The 22,215-nt window shown below is 36.4% G+C and overlaps 1 protein-coding gene across 1 annotated transcript in view; it reads left to right on the top strand.

The window, feature by feature from the left end:
- The window catches only part of ANKRD31 (ankyrin repeat domain 31), a 186,213-nt gene that overhangs the window by 27,468 nt on the left and 136,530 nt on the right, over positions 1–22,215 (top strand). The window contains exons 8-11 of the mRNA XM_056821110.1: positions 1,770–2,029; positions 2,978–3,102; positions 4,706–4,861; positions 7,389–7,531. Coding sequence (XP_056677088.1) covers positions 1,770–2,029; positions 2,978–3,102; positions 4,706–4,861; positions 7,389–7,531 — 684 coding nt within the window. The remainder of the gene's footprint in view (positions 1–1,769; positions 2,030–2,977; positions 3,103–4,705; positions 4,862–7,388; positions 7,532–22,215) is intronic.

The raw sequence follows: 22,215 nt of genomic DNA, 5'->3' as shown, positions 1-22,215 counted from the left end.
TGACTCTAAACTAAGTTAAATTGAAATTTTCCATCATTAAATATCAGCACCTCTATAGGGCCATTGTCATGCTGCCTCTGATGCTTTGGAACAAGCTTCTTCAGTTTTTCATCAGTGACCATAAATGAACCAGACCTAAAAAAATTTTTCAGGAATAGAATAAATGATTGGTCCCCCCCCCCCAACATGTCCACATTGCTCACTTTTTCCTGGATAGGAATAGAAGGAGAATTTATGACCAGAATTTTCCCTTGTGAGCTTGTAAAGACATTAACTATGTGTCTTCTAGTGCAGTTGAGATAAACTAGCCTGCAGCATTTCAGTTATTTGTACACTTCCCTTTAGAGTTAATAAATTTGAGATTGGCATAGATGAGTTTATGGATGATGGAACCATAATGGATAATGGAACAAAGCATGGTATAGTAAGAGGATCACTGGATTTAGGATCAGAAGACCTGGGTTTGAATCCCATCTCTGCCACTTACCACCTGTATTATTACATCAGGCAAGTCAAGAACATCACTAGGCCTCATTGTCCTCATCTATAAAATGAGGAGGTTGTGCTTGATGACCTCTAAGATCCTTTCCAGGTAGAAGTCTATGATTCTGAGTTCTTTAATGCCATGATTTATTATTAAGGAGACACAATTCATTCTTTGGAGTCATTGTCAAGAAGCTCATGATACCACTATGAGAAGTAAAGTCTGAATGAACTTTTTTGGACTGACATAGAAGCAGTTTTCAATCTTTTTGGTTTCATGATACTCTTACACTTAAAAATTATTGATGACTCTAAAGGTCTTTTGTTTTTGTGCGTTTTAGCTATTGAGATTTAGCATATTAGAAATTAACACAAATTTAAGAAATATTTATCAATTCATTTAAAATTATAATAAAACCTCATTCTATGTTAACACAAAAAAACCCATTTTCTAAAATTAACATTTAATGAAAATAGGAGCATTGTTTTTCATGTTTTTACAGATCTCTTTAATGTCTGGCTTAATAGAAAACTTCTGAGTTTTCATACTTGTCTTTGTGCTCAGTCTGTTGCCAAAAGGATGAATATTTTATAAAGCAAATAATGTCTTAAAATTATTATGAAAATAATTTTTTTATTTTTATAACAAATTTCTGCATGATTTTTCCAAAGTTATATAATCCAAATTGTCTCTTCTTTTCCTTCTTTCCTCCCTTCCCCCCCCCCCCCACAAGCAATTCAGTCTGGGTTATACATGTATTATCTTGCAAAACTAGTTTCTATATTATTCATTTTTGTAAGCAAATAATCTTATGAAACCAAAGCCATAAAGCCCATATAAACCCATATACCCAAATAAGTTATAAGTCATATGCTTCCATCTGAATTCTTACTTCAGCAGTTTTTTCTCTGAAAGTAGATAGCATTCTTTTTATGAAAATACTTTTGACCATGAAGACCTCTTAAAAGTCTTGAGGACCCTGCATCGATCCTCAGACAATACTTTGTTAATTTGTGTCTTACAGCATTTAGTTTAATTTACATGTGTGTCTCTGGGTGAAGGAATTCTCAATCTTTACTTTTCCCTTTTTATACCTATAACTTGAATCTATATAACTTTGAAGAAATTAAGAGGGACTCTACTTTCACTTGTTCAATCCCTTTGAAATTTAAGACTGTGACTATGATTATTCTATCATATCCTTTTTAGAAATTTTCAAATATATATCATGTCTTAACATAATATTGTCTTAACATAATAATAATCTGCTTCTTTTCTTTTTCAGGGTAAAGAAGGCCAAAGTTCACTTGGACAGGAAACCTTAGCACATCAAAATGATGTCTGCTCTATTGGGCTTAGAAAAAAGGAGGATTTAAATACCATGGAAACTACCATGACCATGGAAACTTCATCTGTGTTAAGGAGATCAGCCAGATTGAAAGCAGTAAGAGCAAGAGGTACCCCTAAGGATATAGATGAGGTATATAAAATGCCAAAAGAGATTCTACAGAAAACACATAGTGGACTTCCAGTTGAGTATTTCAGGTATGCTGTCAAATTGTGTTGTTTTTTTTTCCTTAGGCACTAAGTCATCCTTGTAGATAGCTGTCCTTGAGGAGGACTTTTTGGTAGGTCCAAAGTAAACAAAAAAAAAACCCATATTGCTGTATTTATTTTTTTTTTCTGTTTACCTTGTGATTCAGAGAAACAACCTAGTATGATATAGTATATATAGAGAGGTGTACCTCAAAGCTAGGAAGACCTAGGTTCCATTTCCAACTCTGAACATACTAACCATGTGACCCTAGGCAATTCACAGCCTCTTAGTGCTCTAGGCTACATTCCAAGACAAAAGTTGCAGAGAAGATGCTGAGCAGCATTATTAAGAGGCATTCTCAATAACAGGATGTGCCCCTATCTTTGTGTTGAGATTCCCACTGAGAACTTTTTGTATTCCACATTACAGACAGGATGGCTTCTTTTATGGAGCTTCAGAACAAGTGTTAGAAGATAATGGTAAGACAGAAGAGTGAACTTCCACTCTTAGAGAAGAATACCTACAATTTTTTTTAACAGACTAGAGAGCATAAGGAGATAGCTGGAAAGCTTAGAAAGATTCCTTGTGTTTCCTGAGAGAATATTTCCTGCCTTACTCTTACTCTTTTTTTTTTAAACCCTTATCTTCCATCTTGGAGTCAATACTGTGTATTGGCTCCAAGGCAGAAGAGTGGTAAGGGCTAGGCAATGGGGGTCAAGTGACTTGCCCAGGGTCACACAGCTGGGAAGTGTCTGAGGCCAGATTTGAACCTAGGACGTCCCGTCTCTAGGGCTGGTTCTCAATCCACTACCCCCTTACTCTTACTCTTAAAGCATCTCAGTGAAGTTCATTAAAGCTTTAAAATTTCTACAAAAATTTAGTGTGATAACATCAATGCCATTTATAATGAAGAGAAGAATTAAATTAACTTTTAAAAATCTTATTTATTTTCCTAGAACACAAGATCCTCCTTTTCAGAATAACAGTGATGAGAAATCCATAGAACAGAGCAAAGAACAGGTTTTATCTCCTTATAGCTCTGATGAACAGTTAAGAAAGGGCAGAAAAACTACAAAAAACAGTAAGTTTCATTTCGAATATCAATTTGCCAGAGACATACCTTCTTACAGAATGGTCACACATCTGCTCTTAAGAGCCAAAGAATTTGGTAGCAGGTTACATTTCCCCCTTCTGAGGTGGTGTTACAAGCTGTGCATGCTCTACTTTTTTTACTTTTTTTCCCCCCCTGATTCTTTAAGAAAGGAAAATTTCCAAGTCACAGAGTAAACAGTATTAGGTCATGGTTTACATAAAAAGAATCTCAGGAATTGTGAAATAGAAACAGAGAATATTGATAGTATCAAATCAAGAATTTGTAGTCTGGTAGTACTCAGCAGCAGATGTGCTTATGTGCTTAGGTACCATGTGAAGATTTGACATCTGGTAGTGAACTATGGGAAATTAATCTAAAAAGACTGAAAAAAAAGCTTCTTATGTTCAGTTGAGTTGCCATCATGAAGTAAGACATATTCAATGGTTCCGGCCTAGGAAGTGAGGATCTTGGAGAACTGAATCAGGGCTGCTTAGGAGGATTAGTTAAGAAAGCAGCCAGCTAAGGCTTTATGTCCTCAGAGATATGAATACCATATTTTATCATTCACACTAATGTGGAAAACTGGAGGAACACACTTAGTGTTCCTTCTATTTGGTTTAGGAAATCAGAATTGTTCCTAGGTTCTCTCGTTGTCTATGAAATGAGATGTTTGTAAAGTTCTATATGAATGCTACCTATGATGATGATGATGATGATGATTTAGCTGTTGACAGTACTTCTTTAGTACTTAAGAAAAAGAAACCTATTTTCTATGCTGATCTTTTAGAGGTTACTTTTACTTCGTCTTTCCTTTCCTTCATTCCTCCTCCCCTCCCCTCCCCTCCCCTCCCCTCCCCTCCCCTCCTCTCCCCTCCCCTTCCCTTCCCTTCCCTTCCCTTCCCTTCCCTTCCCTTCCCTTCCCTTCCCTTCCCTTCCCTTCCCTTCCCTTCAATTTAGCTTAATAATTTAAATAGCCTTTTTTAACAGAATTTTTAAGAAAAGAAATTCAGCCTCTTCAGGATACATAGACTTTATAGAGACTTTAATAATTCAACCACTGAAATTAATTTCAGCTAGGGGCTTGGCAAATGAACTTAAATTTTTCCAAACTAAGCAAGACATGTTTGATTTATATTGACATTATTAACTAACTCAAATGATTTAAATATATAAAGTTATACTTTTAAGTAAAATCTATGTATTTTCTCATATATATAAATTTCATAAAAGTGTCTTTAGTCCCCAGATTTTTGTAAATATATGCAATAACACAATGCTGTTCACTTTTAAAATTATTTCTTTTGTCATCATTTTTCTTACATTTGTGATAAGTGCATGCAAGAATATTTTCAAAGAGTAGAAACTCACTGAAATAGGATAAACCAATTTTTTAAAGGTTCTGACTTAAGAACAAGGCAGCTCCATTCCACAGTCTACTCACTTGAATTCTATAATTGTCCTATATAATCCTATGTAATGTCCTCAATAATCCTTGAGCTCATCTTTTGCCTGCTGATATTCAAATAGAACAGTGGTTATTTTTGTTTGCCAGAAATTTGATTTGTTTTTTTTTTCTTTTCTTGACTCATAGGAAAAAATCACAGAAATATATCAAAGGTTTCAAGTATTAATCGAAGAGATATCTATGGAGAATCACTCTTGCATAAAGCTGCTCAGGCAGATGATTCAGCTCTTGTCAAGAAATATATAAAACTAGGTGGAAATGTAAATTTGCCAGATTATGCTGGTAAGTTTTGCCATCAAGCCAAGCCAGGAAGACTTATGGCTCATCATGTGAGTTTTGTACTTCGTGGTGTTGGGAAAGAGAGCTGGATATGGAGTCAAAGGACTCCAGTTTCAAATACTAAATTTGAATTGAGTTCCTCTCAAGTTCAAATCTTGAATCTACTACTATGTCACCTTGGGAAAATCACCTATCCTTTTTGGGCCTCAGTTTCCCCATATATAAAATGAGAAGGTTGAACTAGATAATCTCTAAGGTTCTTTCTAGCTCTAAAGCTTACATGTGTATCAGGGTCAAAGTCCTTTGATTACTTCATCTTTTAAAAGCAGCTATTTAGGAAAAGGTTACCAAGACCTTCCATAAATCTAGCTATCCCACTCTGTCTTCTATGTACAATTAATTTTTTTTGAGGCTAAATGAAGTTAGTTTGGCCCTACTAAATTTCATCTCATTAAATTCAGTTCATTTTTATAGGTTTGCAAGATCTTTTGATTCCAGCCTTTGTCATCTAGCTTATTGGTTATCCCTATTCATTTTATGTCATTTGTAACTTTAATAAGTTGTTTATACCATTATTCAAGTCCTGGGTAAAAGATATTAAACAGCCAGAGTCAAATGCAAATCTCTAAGACATTCTGTTAGAGACCTTCCCTGAAGTTGATATGGATCCATAATGGATAGATTTTTCCCTTCTCCAGTCTATGGTTTCTCCTTTGTTTCCATCATATTCCAGAGATCATGTACGGAGAGTGACCCCCAATAATCACACCTGTATCCTAGTGTGTAGTTCAGTGACTTGAATTCAAAGGCATCCAGATGCTTTTACTCTTTCCCTACTTATCTTGGGGTTTCAACTGCCTATCCACAATGTTTCTTCTGTTCTTTCCAGTCTGGAGAGTATTTTCTTTGCCAGAGCAAACAGAAGCAAAATCAAAATGAATAATTCTGAGTTCAGTTGTCATCATCCCATCCACCTAAGCACAATATTATCCCTTCTTTAATCTTCTTTCCCCAAGATAGCTAAAATGCCTCTTTCTGCATATAATCATATATTTAGAGCTATTGGGGACCTTATAGGTATGCCATTGATCTGAGACCTTTATTTTTTTACAGATGAGAAAACCAAGGCACTGAGAGGTTAAGTGACTTGTTTAGGGTCACATGCATAGTAAACATATGAGGAAGGATTGAGTCGTGTTTTATCCATTACACCAGGCTATCTCTAAAGTGGAATGAAGGTGTAGATCATGAGAATTGGAAATGACCAACTGGAAGGTCAGGGTATTCAAAAAGACACCAACATGTATATTGAGGTCCCCATAATACGAGGGCAAGGGATTGGGGTGAATAAAAAGAGTGTGAGCCAGATGATGAAATCCTTGAGAAAGGAATTGCTATTATAGAGGAACAGGTGAGATGGCATCCAAAAAAAGCTAATGTGATATTGGGTTTAATTAAGAGAGCCATTTTCTACTTTGCCCTAATCAGACCAAATATGGAATATTGTGTTTAGTTCTAGGTGCTGAACAAAAGGAAGCCCAGAGAAGCAGCAGGAGCCCAGCTGTTTGCTAGGAACTAAGATAAAATGTTCATTATTCTGAAATAAAGCATTATGAAAAACTTCTTAAACTTACTTTAATTGTTGACTCCTCTTCATATTTTTCACTGCACAGAACACATAGAAATCATTCCTAAGATCATAGAATTAGGAAGTGCTAGAGCTGGAAAAGGAACCTTTAGAGATAATTTAGTTCTGTACCTTCATTCAGTCACTGAAGTTCTGGCAATCCAAGGAGATGAAGGCATTTGTTAAGGTCACATGGCTTGTTAATTACAGAACTGGGACTAGAACCCAAATTTCCTGACTCTGTCTACTTTTCATTCCTCTACATCCTGTTTAGTTTCTGTTTTTTTTTCCTAAAGATAAAAAAATTAGTTTAAGAAACAATATAATTAACTGTTATTTAGCAGAAATTCCAGACATTAATTTTGCATGCATTATGAAGTTGTCTGTGTTTTTTCCCATTTAGAAATCCATTTGGTAGATTTTTTTGTATTTAAAATCTAGGAAATTTTGTTGTTCTGTTGATTGGATACTTAAAGATAATTGATTCACTTTTTTCCTGTTAAAGTCAAAGAAACTATCACAGTATACCTAAAAGATAGGATTTGACCTTTAATAAGATTGAATGGAGGGGGCAGCTGGGTAGCTCAGTGGATTGAGAGCCAGGCCTAGAGATGGGAGGTCCTAAGTTCAAATCTGGCCTCAGACACTTCCCAGCTGTGTGACCCTGGGCAAGTCACTTGACCCCCATTGCCTAGCCCTTACCAGTCTTCTGCCTTGGAGTCAATTGACTCCAAGATGGAAGGTAAGGGTTTAAAAAAAAAAATTGAATGGACCCAATATCAAGGTGCCTTTATAAGATTTACTTTCCACTTCAAAACAAATTATTTTTTAAAAGAATAAACATGAGCTCAAAGCTTATTAAGGTGTCAGGTATAAACATATAATTTTCCTTTGGTGTAATAGGCTGGACTGCGCTTCATGAGGCAAGTGTGGATGGATTTTATAAAACAGTCCTTGAGCTGTTAAAAGGCGGAGCTGATGTAAATTGCAAAGGGATGAAAAAAGTCACCCCAATATATGATGCTGTGTTAAATGGGCATTATAAGGTACTGAAAATGTTTCCCACTTAGGGATAAATACTACAATTAATAGACTTTTCAAATCAAAATGACCAGTCTATAAAAGATGGGTTTTTTTGTGTCATTTCATTATCAATAAGCATACTTAAATACTTAGAATTGATAAAACTTGGAAGCCATGATCCAGACTTCCTATTTCGCAGAGGAGATACTTGAGATCTAAAGAAGTAAAGTGACTTGACCAAGGTCAGAATTTCAACCCTCTGTCTCTAAAGCCAGAGTTCTTGCTACCATATCATATTATTTCTTCAGTACTTCAAGGAACCAAGATTTCATTGGTATGGGAGCTCATTCCACTGATAAAGGTCACAAATCCTCCATGCCTTGATAATAAATTTTAATGAGCTATAGTGCTAAAAAAAAAAAAAACTGACCAAGTGATTAAATCTGATGATGGTGATACTAAGTTAAGTTGTTCTTCAGAAGACAGAAGTTTATTTTCCTTTTTTAAGCTTTGTAGTAAATCAGTAAACATTTATTAATCACTTACCATGTGCCAGGCTCTATGTTAAGCACTGGGAATAAAAAGAAAGCTAATCTTTAAAGGAGTTCACTAATGGGAGAGACAGCATGAAAGCACTGTGTATAAACAAGATATATGAAGGATAAATTAGAGATAATCAATAGAAAGAAGATACTAGCATTAGTCATTGAAAACTGCTAGAAATTTTACTTTGCTGCCAAAGTCTTCAAGAGCTCAGTGGTTATCTCTATACCAGTAGTTGTAATAATGTGGTTCAGGTTACCTCTGAGGATCCCTAAACCTTTCACAGGGTTCACAAGTTCAAAATAGTTTTCAGTTTTCAGAACTATGACATCTCAGTTTCTAATATGGCAACAACAGATAGGGACAGCTAGGTGGTACAGTGGCTAGAGTGCTGAGCCTGGAGTGAGGGAGATTCCTCTTCCGGAGGTCAAATCTGGCCTTAGATACTGACTAGCTGTGTAACCCTGGGCATGTTACTTCACCTGTTTGCTTAAAAAATAAAATAACAATAGATACAACCCATATAAATAATCTCTTTGTTGGGGGTCTTCATTAATTTTTAAGAGCATAAAGAGATCTTAAGACTAAAAAGCTTGAAAATGTTCTATATCACCATTGAAGGAGGACTTTAATGAAGATCAACAAACACAATATTTTGGCATTAAACAACAGTTTATCATCTTATTTCCTGTTCCCAACAAGTTATGCTACTGAAGTCTGAATTTGGTTATGAAATTTCACAGATGTTTTGAAGAGTAAGTTTATTATAGAAGCCATTTTATTTGTTAACTACACGACTTGCAAGTTTTTAAGGATTCCTATAGCAGAGATTTATTTAAGCTAGTCTTTATATATATATATATATATATATATATATATATATATATATATAATCAGCCTTTCAGAATGGGTGCCCCAGAAGGCTGGTTGAGTAATTACAAGAATTCTTCCTTATTTCCAGCCTTTTTGTATTTCTTTCACCCTCCCCTTTCTCTTTTGGCTAACTGCTCTCTAAACCCCTACCTGAACCATGATCTCATTTTGCTTCTCATACAACCTCAGATCCTGAAAGACTAGATATTTACAACAGAAGCCCTCTCTTCATACTGGCTCTTCTGTTGAAATGCCTAGTATCACCATTTCCCTCTGAAATGGAAATGAATTCTACTTCAGCTCTTCATGTATAAAAATCCTATTATCAAGTATAGCAACTTTTTTCTCATTATGAACATAAAACAAATATAATCTTGAAGAACTCCTGGGGCTGCAGGACCTGAAATACTGCTGTTCTCTTCTCCACCACAGGGCTCTTCTGCTCTGAACCCAATTATGTGTTTGGAGTAGGTTCAATCCTGGCCAAAAGCCTAATTTCTAATGAAAAGGGTTAGGCTCCTTTTTCTTTTTTCTTCATTCATTAAAGCCCCATTCTGATGAGAGATGCTTTCCATGTCTGAGGAACCATTGGTAAGAGATAGTGTCATGTGAAGAACAGCAGATGGTGTGACAAGGAGTAATACATACATTAAGGCTGGAAAGACAGGTTGGAGCAAGCTTATAAAGGGCTTTACATGCCAACTAGAGGAATTTGCATTTGATCCTAGTAGCAGTAGCACTGAGCCAGGAGTGACACCTTCAGACTTGTGCTTTAGGAATATCACTTTAGCAATTAAATGGGAGGTCAGTTGAAGAGGGGAGAGGCTTGAGGTAGTAGGACCAATTTAGTGACTATTGTAGTACTACAGAGTAGGTCTAGGGGTAGTGAGTGACCTTGTGAATGAAGAGACATTGTGGAAGTAGACTCAGTAAGATGTGGCAATTGAATAGATATGAGGTGAGAAATAGAGAAGGGTCAAAGATAATAACAAGGTTGTGAACCTAAAAGTATGCTGGTGTCTTCAACAGAAAAGTTCAGAAAAGAGATAAGTCTTGGGGGAAAGATAATGAGTTCTCTTGGACATGTTGAGTGTGAGATGTTGAGAATATCTAGTTTGAAATGCCTGAGAAGCAGTTGGTAATGTGAGTGTCCATGACACAACGGGGAAGACTGAATTAGAATGAGCTGTGGTGGATGTCATCCATGATCTAGTGGTCAGGTCAATACTGGCTAGGGAGAAAGAACATAGGTTACTTGAAATTAAAAGACCAAAACTGTACAAAGTCAGGTAAAAAGTTGATCCCTTGTCACTGTCTGCATTGTAAATGCAAAACCTATATAGATTCCCTTGACTCTCAGTTCTCTGCTCAGCAAACAGCTGTTTCCTTGGATTAGCCCTTGAATCTGCAGGAATTTTGATCAGACTTGGCCTGTTTTTTAAATTTTATCTTTTTCTCATGACTGGGTCTTGCCTTCTTAGTTAAGGCAAGAATTACCTACTTCACAGGGGAATCATTTAGAATGTTTCCATATTGTAAATATTTCTAATGGCTGTCATATTAGTTAATTTGACAGGACTGTAGTAATCTTTAAAATATTTGAAGACAGCTATGTTCACCAGCTCTAAATTCCTTAAATGATACTCCTGTGCTATGACTTAAAATTCCTTTATCATCCTGATCCCTCTCCTGGAGATAAACTGCAGCTTGACAGTATTCTTCCTGAAATGTGAAACTTGTACCTGAATAAGAATAATAGTAATAGTAGTAGCTGCATACTATGGGCCAGACACTGTGCTAAGTACTTTACAACTATCTCATTTAATCCTCACAATAACCATTGAAGGGATAAGTGCAATACTCCTGATAAAATTTCTTTTTCATAGAGAGTAGTACAACAGTATTATCAACTCATTTTTATTACTGCAGAATAATATAAATAAACATGCATATGTATATGTATATATATAGGCTTATCTATGTATGTATCTAGATATACATACATCTATGTTTATGTATATATTTTGGATAGTGATCTCATTATGTGCTTTACTGAAGTCCAAATATATAATACCTTTAATACTCTTCATTTAACAGCTCTGCCAAAAAAGGAAATGATGTTAGTCTGGCATTACTGTTTTTGAACCCATGCTGGTTCATAGTGATAATTGCTTTCCTTTTAAACTGTGCAAAATAAAAACTTTTTAAAAACAATCTAATAATGTATGCTAATATTTTTACCAGGAATGATAGTTGAGCACACTGACTTGAAGGTTGAAGTATCAACTTCCCCCAACGCAATCCTTGTGATAACTTGTATTGATCTTTACTGGAAATTTCTAATAGAAGTAATAACCAAAATTTATACAGTCCTCTAAGATTTTGGAAAGCGTTTCCCATACACCATTCTAAATTATTCATATACACAAGGAGGCCATGGTACAGTAGAAGTAGTGCTGGACTTAGAGGATCTAAGGCTAAACCCAATTCCTCCTCTTTTCTCTTCTCCCCTTCTATCTTTGACCTTGAGCAAGTTATCTCAGTTCTACTCCTGGTTTCCTTATCTATAAAACTGAAAGAATTGGACTACATGACCTTGGAGATCTCTTTCAGCTCTAAATCTTCAATCCTCAGTTTAAGATTATCCCTGTTATTTCAGTACATTTTAGTTATTCTCCATGGTTACTCTCAGTCCCAAGGAAATACTATCAGCAGCTGCTGTTAGACTGCTGTTCTATGGTACTGAAGCATCAGGGACTTTGACATTCACCAGATATAAATGGTGCCTCCTCTTCTAGCATATACTGCTCTACTTATAGTACAGATTTTGTTCCCTCAGAATGACAACAGCTCTTCCTCTTCTGAAAGAAACATAGATCAGCTTCATCTATGAAACCTGGAAAAGGTTTATCATCCCTTGTTGAATATTTTGACACTAATTTCCCGGTCAGAATACTGAACTATTTTTTTTTTTAGAATAATAGCTCTGAAAGATTTAACTGCATGCATTTCATCTCCCTCAGGAACTGATCTGCCAAGAAACTTTGTCCTCACAAATTTGTAACTGGTGCCTCTCCTCTAGAATCATGACTAGTATGTGTACTTTCCCCCAGCTTGGTTTTTTCATATTAGTCCAGATATATGTCCATATATGTCCATTTGTGGTAAAATTGGCCTCAATATTAGAAAAATCTGACTTCAAATCCCACCTCTACTACACGTAGACTATGTGGCTTTGAGCACTTAAAGGCACTTAAACTCGATGATTGTAAATTGTAGAGAAGACACTGGCTTACACTGGTAGAGGGAGTGTTTTCCCCCAGGAGTTTATTATATCAATGAAATAAAAGGTCAAGTCCCTATCCTTATGCTACATATATCTTATCTAACTTGCCCCTGGGAGATGAGAATTATCTTGTGGCATCCTTCTTGGTAAATATGTATCTGAGAAAACTTGGAGGGAATAGGTACGTAATTCACTTGGCAGTTCAATGGTCTTTGATAAACATTGGCTCTTATGTCAGTCTAGATTTCTCCCTAAATAACAAGATCTTAGAATTTACTTATAGATGTCAGTTGAAGAAGTTACCCAGGAGATAGGTAGCAGCCATCACTATATGATGTATATGTATATGATCTTTTTTTCCTGTGGTATACTTTAGTTTTCATTGTTTTTGTAACCTATTCCCTGTGTTATTTTTCCTTTTTGCAACTGGGAACGTGAGACAAAGGAACAAGGAAATGAAAGGCCTTGGAATAAATGGGGGGATTTTGACAAATTACCAGTTGGCCTTAGAGCTTCCATTTTGGTGCTTCAGTTCCTTAACTACATTGCTTTATAGACACACTGTTTGACTCCCTTTATCTTCATATTTATATAGTATTGTTCAGACTTTCCATCCCTGGATATAGTTAACTATATTACTATGTCCATCCAGGGTGTATCTGTAACAGGAGGTTATTCAGAGGAGAAAGCCTATAAACGTAATTAATGTAAGCAAAGACTTCATTCAGAGAATAATTCTGAAGAATCAGAAGAAAAACCTACATTCACATGTATCTGTGCATATTTGTTCCTGTGTTTAAGGGAAAGGTGTAAGTATGAAAAAGGATTCAAGGAAGCACTTTAATTTTTATGTACATTCTAAAATATTCTCTTCATCAATTGAACCCCTAAATTCACTTGATTAAATTGTAGTATCCCAGATTTTGAATAGCTCACTTGTAGTTGAAAGGGCCAGAATACATAACTGAAGATTGACAGAGACAATGGACTTATCCTTGCCTATCTGCTCACTCATTGATGTGAGAAAATAGGATCAGTGAAAATTTGAAAAAACCAAGGACCAAACTTGGTTCAATCAGTAGAAAAAGGAGTCAACTCCTGGAGATTTGCTCTTACACCTTTTGCAGAAAGGTTAAGGGTATTTCTTCTCTACTGTCCCTCTTATAGGAAATGACATTCTCCCACAAAAGAACATGACAATAACCTGAGAAGAGAATTTAAGGCCATGCCTTCCTCAACTCCAGTCTCCTGTGTTAATAAAGAGGAGGTTTAAATAAAGAGAGGTTGGTGGAGAGTCTGAAGCATAAGAAATGGTAGTTCATCAGAGTCATTACTCTGAGGGAACAGAACTGGGGAGGCTTTATTCCTTTTAGTATAAGTCTAGGCTAAAGCTTCTGGTACTTTCTGAAAGAAGTTATCAGTAAAAAGAAAAGAAAGAAAAGAAACCAGTCAAGGGGTAGGGCAGTGGCAATGTTAAGCTTAGGTAGAAGCTAAAGATGACAGAGATCACATAGCAGCCTGACAGAGAAATGAAGATATTTTGCTATCAAAGAGCCATTTAGGGATAGATATCTCTGTTATGAAAGTGTTGAGAAGCCATCAGGGCTGAGTTGTCCATCTATACATTTTCCCATTTATCAAGCACCTACTACTATATACCAGGCATTATATTAAGTACTATACAGATATATCATTTGATCCTCACAGTTTGATCCTCTGAGGCAGGTGCTGTTATCATCCCCATTTATAGCTGAGGAAACTGAGGCAGACAGAAATTAAGTGACTTACTCATGGTAAACACAGCTAGTACATGTCTGAGGCCATATTAGAACTCAGGACTTCCCAACTCCAGGCCCAATGCTGTATCTACTATATCACCTACATGCCTTGATCTCTGTACCTACATATTCTCCTCACTGAAGGTGTGTGTGTGTTTGCAGGGGAGTATGTTCCAAGTTTATAGGGTGAGGGGAGGATGTTCTGCTGTCAATCTTGCTCTGTTACTCCAGTAAATGCCTTTGCTTTGAGCAATTTGTGTCCTTTGGCAGATTAGCAGATTATTAAAATGTAAATATCGATGTGGGCTTGTGAGCTATAGTTTTAAGAGTTTCATAAATCTGGGGTAGCTATTCTTCAGGAGACCTGGCCTTTGACCTGTGAGTTGAGAAATCAAGATAATACATATATAATAATTATATTATTAAATCCAGTAATATGTTAATACAACTCTGATCTTGGTCCTCTTCTCTTTTTTTTCCTATATCCTCTTCCTCTTAGTGACCTCATCAGCAAGTGTGGGTCTAATTACCATCTTTGTACAAATGATCAATGTATCATTTCCAATTTCTCTCATGAACTCTTGTCCTACATCATGTTAGGTATTTCAAAATGGATATCATTTATTATCTTTGTCTCAAACCCTTTCCTTTTCCAAAATTCTTAATTCTCTTAATTCTTCCCTCTTCACTATCCCTTTCACAATCGTTGATTAAATCTTGCTATTTCTGCCTTTCCAATGTCTTTCTCATCTGTTCCTCTCTTCCTACACAGCCAGCACCTTAATTCAAGCTCTTGTCATCCCTCATTTGAATCACTGAAAAGACCTATCTCAGATCTCTCCTTCATTCATCTACAGACCTCCCAAAGTGATTTTCTAAAATGAAGGTCTGATTGTGTCACTTCCCACCTCAGTAAATGCCAGTGGCTCTCTATTAGCTTTAGCATCAACTATAAATTCCTCTTTGGGGCTTTTTGAAGCCCTTTAAAATTTGGATTTAACCAATCTTTCAATCTTCATCATACATTGCTCTTTTTCCTTATACTCTATGGTTCAGCCAAAATAACCTTCTTCCCTACACTTCCCTACATTCATCCCTCCTCCACACTTTTGCCATGGTCATATCCCAGGCAAGTAATGCACTCCTTCCTCGTCCTTTGCTTCATAGCATCCCTCACTTCTTCCAAGACATAGCTCAATTACCCTTTTACAGCCTTTTCTGATCCCTTACCACAACTGCTAGTACCCTCTCCTCTAATTACCTTTTATTTAACGACTTTAGTTTTATATTTATTATATATGATGCATATATATTACATATGCATATACAATCAGTTCTTCTCTAACACATTTTTAAAATGCTAATTTGTTTCAACACAATTATTCTATTAGGGAATATTTTGAGCATAACTAGAATTTTGAATTTGCTTTTGTACAAGAAAACTAGAACATTTCACAAGAACTCACAAGCTGAAACCCTCCAAAGCACCCTTCCATCAGCAAAACTTCAGGTCTGACATTTTTCAGGCCAAGTGCCATATTTATTGTATACCTTCTGGTGCTGTAGGCACTATGAGCAGAGAAAGGCTGATCTTCCTCATCCCCACTACTTTCTCCCATGGCCTCTGGCTGCAACCTGCTCAATTTGCCTGTGAGACTTTGAGGGATGACTGAGTAGTAGCCCAAGTATTTGTAGTATTTGTGCATTTCTTAACCTTTAACACATATATAGCAATGCTACCATTATTAGGCTCCTGTCTTTTCCCCCCTACAAACACACACATGCACATATATATTTTCATACACATACACACATATATGTTGCCTCTCAATAGAACACAAGGCTAGTAAAAGTAGGGATGTTTCATCTTTTTTTGTCTTCTTTTACCTCCCATGGCACCTGGCACATTGTAAGCGTTTACTGATTTACAAATGGGGCAGTGAGGTGGTACAGTGGTTAGAGCACTGATACAGGCGTCAGGAAGATTTCTTCCTGAGTTCAAATCTAGCCTCCAACCCTTACTAGCTATGTTTACTCTGAGTAAGTCATTTTAATCTATTTGCCTCAGTTTCTTTAGCTGTAAAATGAGCCGGAGAAGGAAATGGCAAACCACTCCAATATCTGCCAAAAAAAGACCAAAAATACCCCCAACTTAACTAGGCACACAGAGTCCAACACAATTGAAAAATGACTGGACAACAACGACTACACAAATTTTATTTCCATGGTTTGTGCATGTGGGAGTGACTTGGATGAAAAAACGGAGGGAAGAGTCTTAAAAGAGAACAAATGGGAAAGACTTAATGGCTACTTGTTGGGACATGAGACAGTAGAATCCTATTCAGGTGTGATCTGGTTTATATTACTATGAGGACCCTTCTGACTCTAAGCTTATTAGATATGTAAATGAAGCAAAACTGAGAGAGCTAGATAATATTAATTATCAGTGACAGAAGAGCAATTCATAATATCTAAGCCAACTGGGCCATTTCTGCACAGGAGATATTTCTCTGTTCTTTATGTTGGTCTATAGATGGATATTGTTTTTAGTAGTTTAGACCCCTCCTCTCACTCTATGCTTAATTAATGTTCTTTAAAGACCTTTCCCTACCACTGTCTCAGACTGATGAGACCTTTTGGTGCTTGGGCACTGGCCGCAGGTTGTTAATCTCCCTTGTTATTTCTGAGAAGCATCAACAAGTAAGAGTGTCTGCTGGCCACAGAGGAGGGTAGCATCTGTATGCTAGCAGGTATTGATGTTGTATGATAGTCTCTGAGCAAAGGGCTACTGATCCAGTGCAGCTGTTTCCTCCACGTCATCAGCTACTGAGACACAAAAATTGCTTCTAGGTTTTTTAGGGAGAACAGGAGTTTTGAGACTCCAAAATAAGTCAGTGCTTTCTAAGTTAATTTTTGTTTTGTTTGTTTTATGGTGCATATATGTTACAAATAAGTCCAAACTCCATTGATATTGTTGACAGTAATATGTTTTCTAGTGACAGTTTGAATGTTAACTGGTACAAAATATAAAATCTATGTTTGCACACTATATAGCTTTAAAAAAACTCAAGAGAACAAACTTCCTCTAGGTGGCAGAATTACTTCTTCAAAATGGAGCTGATCCCTTATTTAGAAATGATTATGGAAAATGTGCCTTGGATGAAGCTAGTGACCCCCGTATGAAGCAACTACTTGAATCCTACATACATAAACCCAGCCCTACACCAGGTAAGCGTAAAGTCCATCTCATCATGGATAAAGAGTTACAGCAATTTTGTTATTCATTTTCCCTTGTAAAGGTTGAAAAAATGCAGATTTGATTTTTATTTTTAATAATCCTTATATTATACACCCTTGTTTTCTCCTACTTAATACTATAGGTGGCTAAAGCTCCAGGACAGATCATTTGGTTTAACAGTTGACATTTAGGTTATACCTTCCCCTGTTTTTGTGTTTAGAATCCTAATAAAAAGTTTGCCTAATTTAAGTTCCTTTTTCAAATTATATCATGTAAAGTAAAATGATATGATATGAACTATATTTAGTTGCATTTCCTTTAATGGACATTTCTTAGAGTGAATTTTTTTTAATTCCCAAAAACAATGTGCATCTATTTCTTTAGCTTTCCCATTCATTCCAAGGTCTAATTGCAACTACAAAGAGAATATAGCCCACAGTTGTAACATAAGAAGATAGGACATAAATGAATTAAATGCATGCACATATTCTTTATTTGGATCCATATGTATTTGTTAGATTTTTTCATCTATGTCTCAAACTCAGGTTAAGAAAAGAGAGAGTTCTGTGATAAAAATGAATATTTCCACATTCAGAATCCTTTCTCTTTCTTTCTTTCTTTCTTTCTTTCTTTCTTTCTTTCTTTCTTTCTTTCTTTCTTTCTTTCTTTCTTTCTTTCTTTCTTTCTTTCTTTCTTTCTTTCTTTCTTTCTTTCTTTCTTCCTTCCTTCCTTCCTTCCTTCCTTCCTTCCTTCCTTCCTTCCTTCCTTCCTTCCTTCCTTCCTTCCTTCCTTCCTTCCTTCCTTCCTTCCTTCCTTCCTTCCTTCCTTCCTTCCATGTACCTGAATACAGTATTCAATACAATTTTGTTAAAAGTCCGGAATTTTTTTTAAAAAGGCAAAAACATGATTTCTGTGCTTACAGGACTAACTTTCTAATGGGGAAAACAATATGCAAATAACTATATACACATAAGATATAGTTATTTGCGTGTTGCATGTGTGTATGTATATGTGTGTGTGTGTGTGTGTGTGTGTGTGTGTGTGTATAGTCAATGGGAGATAGTACTAGCATTGAGGGGGACCCAAAAAGTTCTCTTGAAGAAGATGGGATTTGAGGTGAGTCTTGAAGGAATTCAGAGAAGTCAGGAGGTAGGAATGAGGAAGGAGAGCATTCTAGGCATGGGAGATAGCCAGTGAAAAGGCTCAGGCTTGGGCGATGGGATACCTTATGCAAGGAAGTCAGTGTCATTGGATCTCTGGGTACATTGATTAAGATGAAAGAAACTTGGAAAGGTAGAAAAGGCCAGGTTTTGAAGGACTTTTTAGCTAATTAGGGAATTTTATATTTGTTACTGGAGGATATAGGAAGCCCCTGGAATTTGTTGGCCACAGGCATTATTCATCCAAATATTCATTACAAGAATCCTGTGCCTAGACTGTGTATATCTTCTAGAAGAAGAAAAAATCCAAGTTTCCTTCAATAAGGATATACCCTTTTTTTTTCTTATTTGGAGTCAACTGAGAATGTAGAGCAGTCTAGCTTTAAGTATGCTAGTGCTCCTGGACTATATACTCTGTTTGAAGAATCTGGCCTCTGATGAGAGATTGCATAGTGAAAAAAAGAACATTAATTCTTAAGAGTCTTGAATCTTTGAATTCTTAGAGCTTGAAGGGACCTTAGGGGTTACCTGGTCATATTTCCTTATAGTGAACAGATAAAGAAATTGAGAGGAAGCAGGGCATTTATACTTAGCTTCTTCATGTATGGTGGAAAAAATTAATTGTGCATGTACTTGTAGAATTTATATTTTTTCTTCACTAAAGCCTGGAGAAAAAATCTTGTGTGTGTGTGTGTGTGTGTGTGTGTGTGTGTGTGTGTGTGTGTGATATATTTCAGAATTGGAAAGTATCTCAGAAGTTGTTTAACTTAATCAATATCTAAATAGGAATCCTTATAAAAACCCCTTACAGGTAGCCATCTCACTTCTGCTTAGAGATATCTGGTGATAGGAAACTCACTACCTTTTGTGGCATTTCACTTTTTTTAAAACCCTTACCTTCTGTCTTAGAATCGATACCTTGTCTTGATTCCAAGGAAAGATGAACAGTATGAGCTAGGCATTGGGGGTTAAGTGACTTTCCCGTGGTCCCATAGTTAGAAAATGTCTGAGGTACGATTTGAACCCAGGACTTCCTGTGGTTAGGACTGGCTCTCAATCCATTGAGCTATCTAGCTGCCTCCAGCATTCTACTTTAGAATTGTTAGAGAATGAGCCACTTGAATCAGATAACTAATTTTCCCAAGAGCCTTTACTTCTAATGTACCACCATTTCACAGCACCACCTCTAGATAAGGGTGACTTCTTGGGGTATTATAAAAAGAAATGGAATCATACTTACATTGGGTCATGTTGGGAATACTAAGCTCATTTTAGGGTTAGACAGGCACATAACATAATGATACTAATTCCATGTCATACTACCCACTAACATACACACTGTAATTGCTGCACTTGGTTATTATAACTGCTTTCTTATTCACAAGCATATGTGCTTTGGAGATCTTTTTTTAAATCCCCAATATAATATTTATTTATAAAAATTATATTATTTTAAAAATGTTCTTTAAACATTTTTTGAATTGCAAATCCTCTTCTTTCCTCCTGCTCCTTCCCTACCCATTGAGAGGCAAACAATTTGATATCAATTATACATGTGAAATCATGCAAATATTTCCATATTCATTATATTGCAAAAAGCAAGAAAAATAAAGTTTAAAAATTATTCTTCAGTTTGCAATGAGTTCTTGGAAGGGTAGCATTTTTTTAAATGAGTTCTTTGGAATTATCTTGGATCATTAATCAGAGTAGCTACGTCTTTCACAGATGAGCATCATTACAATGTTCTGACTCTGCTCCCTTCACTCTGCATCAGCTTATTTAAGTTTTCTCAGATTTTTCTGAAACCATCCTGCTCATCAATTTCTTAGAGCACAATAATATTCCATCACAATCATATACCATCGCTTATTCAGCCATTCTTCAACTGATGGGCATCTTGGAGGAATCGTAAAACTTTGAAGGGCATCATAAAATTGAAAAACCCCAACCAGCACAATCTCTTTCTGTGTTTTATTTTGAGCCCAGCTCAATGCCCATCTGCACAGTCTAGGAAATGAATAAAACCCTGCTTTTTCTCTCTCCTCTATCTTTTTCATCTATGTCTATACATGCCAACTTAATAGTCTTTCTGTCCCAGGGAATATTAATATTTGGGCATTGTACATTTTTAATCTTCTTACTTTTTAATGAATACACACAGATACTGAGTTCAGCTTCTGTCTCATAACCTTCGTAGGTGTCATATAAGGCAAGCCAAGTAAGTGCTCTCAACCCCAGTTTCTCCATCTGTAAAATGGAGATAATGATAGCACCTACCTCAAAGGATTGTTGGGAGGATCAAATGAGATAGCCTTTAGAAAATGCTTTGCAAACCTCAAAGTGCCATATAAATACTAGCAATTATGATATACATATTACTGTATATATATGCGTGTTACAATTTATGTTCAACAATTGCCTAAATTACACCATTAACCTGTGGGCCACTTTAATATTTGTAAGCGAAAACACATGGAAATAGGGGCAGCAAGGTGGCCAGTAAATAGAGAGCCTGGCCTGGAGACAGGGGCTCCTGCCTTCATATCTGGCCTCAGACATTTCCTAGCTGTGTGACCCTGGGCAAATCACTTAACCCTCACTGCCTACCCCTTACTGCTCTTCTGTATCTATTAGTATTCTTATTCTTCTTGGTATCTATTCTAAAACAGAAGGTAAGAGTTTAAAAAAAGCACACACATACACAAAGAAATAGTTCCCTTAAAGTAAGAATTGTTTATTTTAACCAGGAAAGATGAAATTGTGATATTTACATTGTATTCACTCCTCCAGTGGAAGCTTTCTTGTGTCTATTGAATGCTGAACAGACCCTCAGACTAGTTAATATTCATATTATCAACAATATTCATATTGAACCTTAGTTGTATCAACATGTGACCATTGAATAAAGAGGCTGATGTTCCTGTGGGGCTCACGGACTCCATCTCCCATCATGGCAGAGTGACTGTATGGGGAAGCAGCAGTGCTTCAGCTGAGGAGAAAAGCCTCCAGGAGGAAGACAATGTACCGACATGGCGGAGGTGCCAGCTCCTCTACCTGTCTGCTTCTTCCCAGAATCTTTCTCCCCCTTCTCTCCCTGAGGAGAACTGGGTATCTTCCCTCTCAAAGCTGGAGATCTCTCCTCTCCCAAGCTCGCCCTAACTTTGCCTCTCGTGCAAGGCATAGCACACAGAATAATGAAGCTCTGCCAGTGATGAGAGTCTTATACAAATGGACAAGGACCCTGGGTTCCATGTATGTAGTTAAAATGTTTTAGAAAGGGCAGACCCTTCAGACTAAGAATGTATAGGTGTACCCAGAGCATCTGAAGGATCTTTCTTTTATTTGCATGTGGGTACTCCAAATTCCCTCAGGTTTGGGATGTGGGTCTATGTCCACTTAAAACCACAGCTCATGAGCCCTCACCAATATGTTTAGTTTTACTAGTTGGCCAAAAATATACATTTCAAATAAAAAACATTTAATGAAATTTCTATCGAACGAAAAATAAGAGAAATTCCTTTTAAGTCCAATAAACACATATTCTGTCACAAAAATATACATCATTGGTGAGGAAAGTGGACCCTACTGAGGAAAATTGTGTATACGTGTAGGGAATATGCATGGCTCTGGCATATGCATGGAGAAACACTTTAGTTCTTTGACATTACAGGGCTACCTATGACCTTTAATGATGCTATCAATAATGCTACTCCTACCAAGACCTGATTTCTACTGATCTCATGTGGCACACAGTCCCTCATTAGGTTTGTAGAGGAAGGAGCATTTCTATAGTGGCTATGATGATTTAGGTACTGTGCTAAGCACTTTT

Source organism: Monodelphis domestica, chromosome 3, assembly GCF_027887165.1.
Source record: "Monodelphis domestica isolate mMonDom1 chromosome 3, mMonDom1.pri, whole genome shotgun sequence".
Taxonomy (NCBI): domain Eukaryota; kingdom Metazoa; phylum Chordata; class Mammalia; order Didelphimorphia; family Didelphidae; genus Monodelphis; species Monodelphis domestica.
The sequence above is the reverse complement of the archived record's forward strand: the minus strand, read 5'-3'. Positions and strand labels throughout refer to the sequence as shown.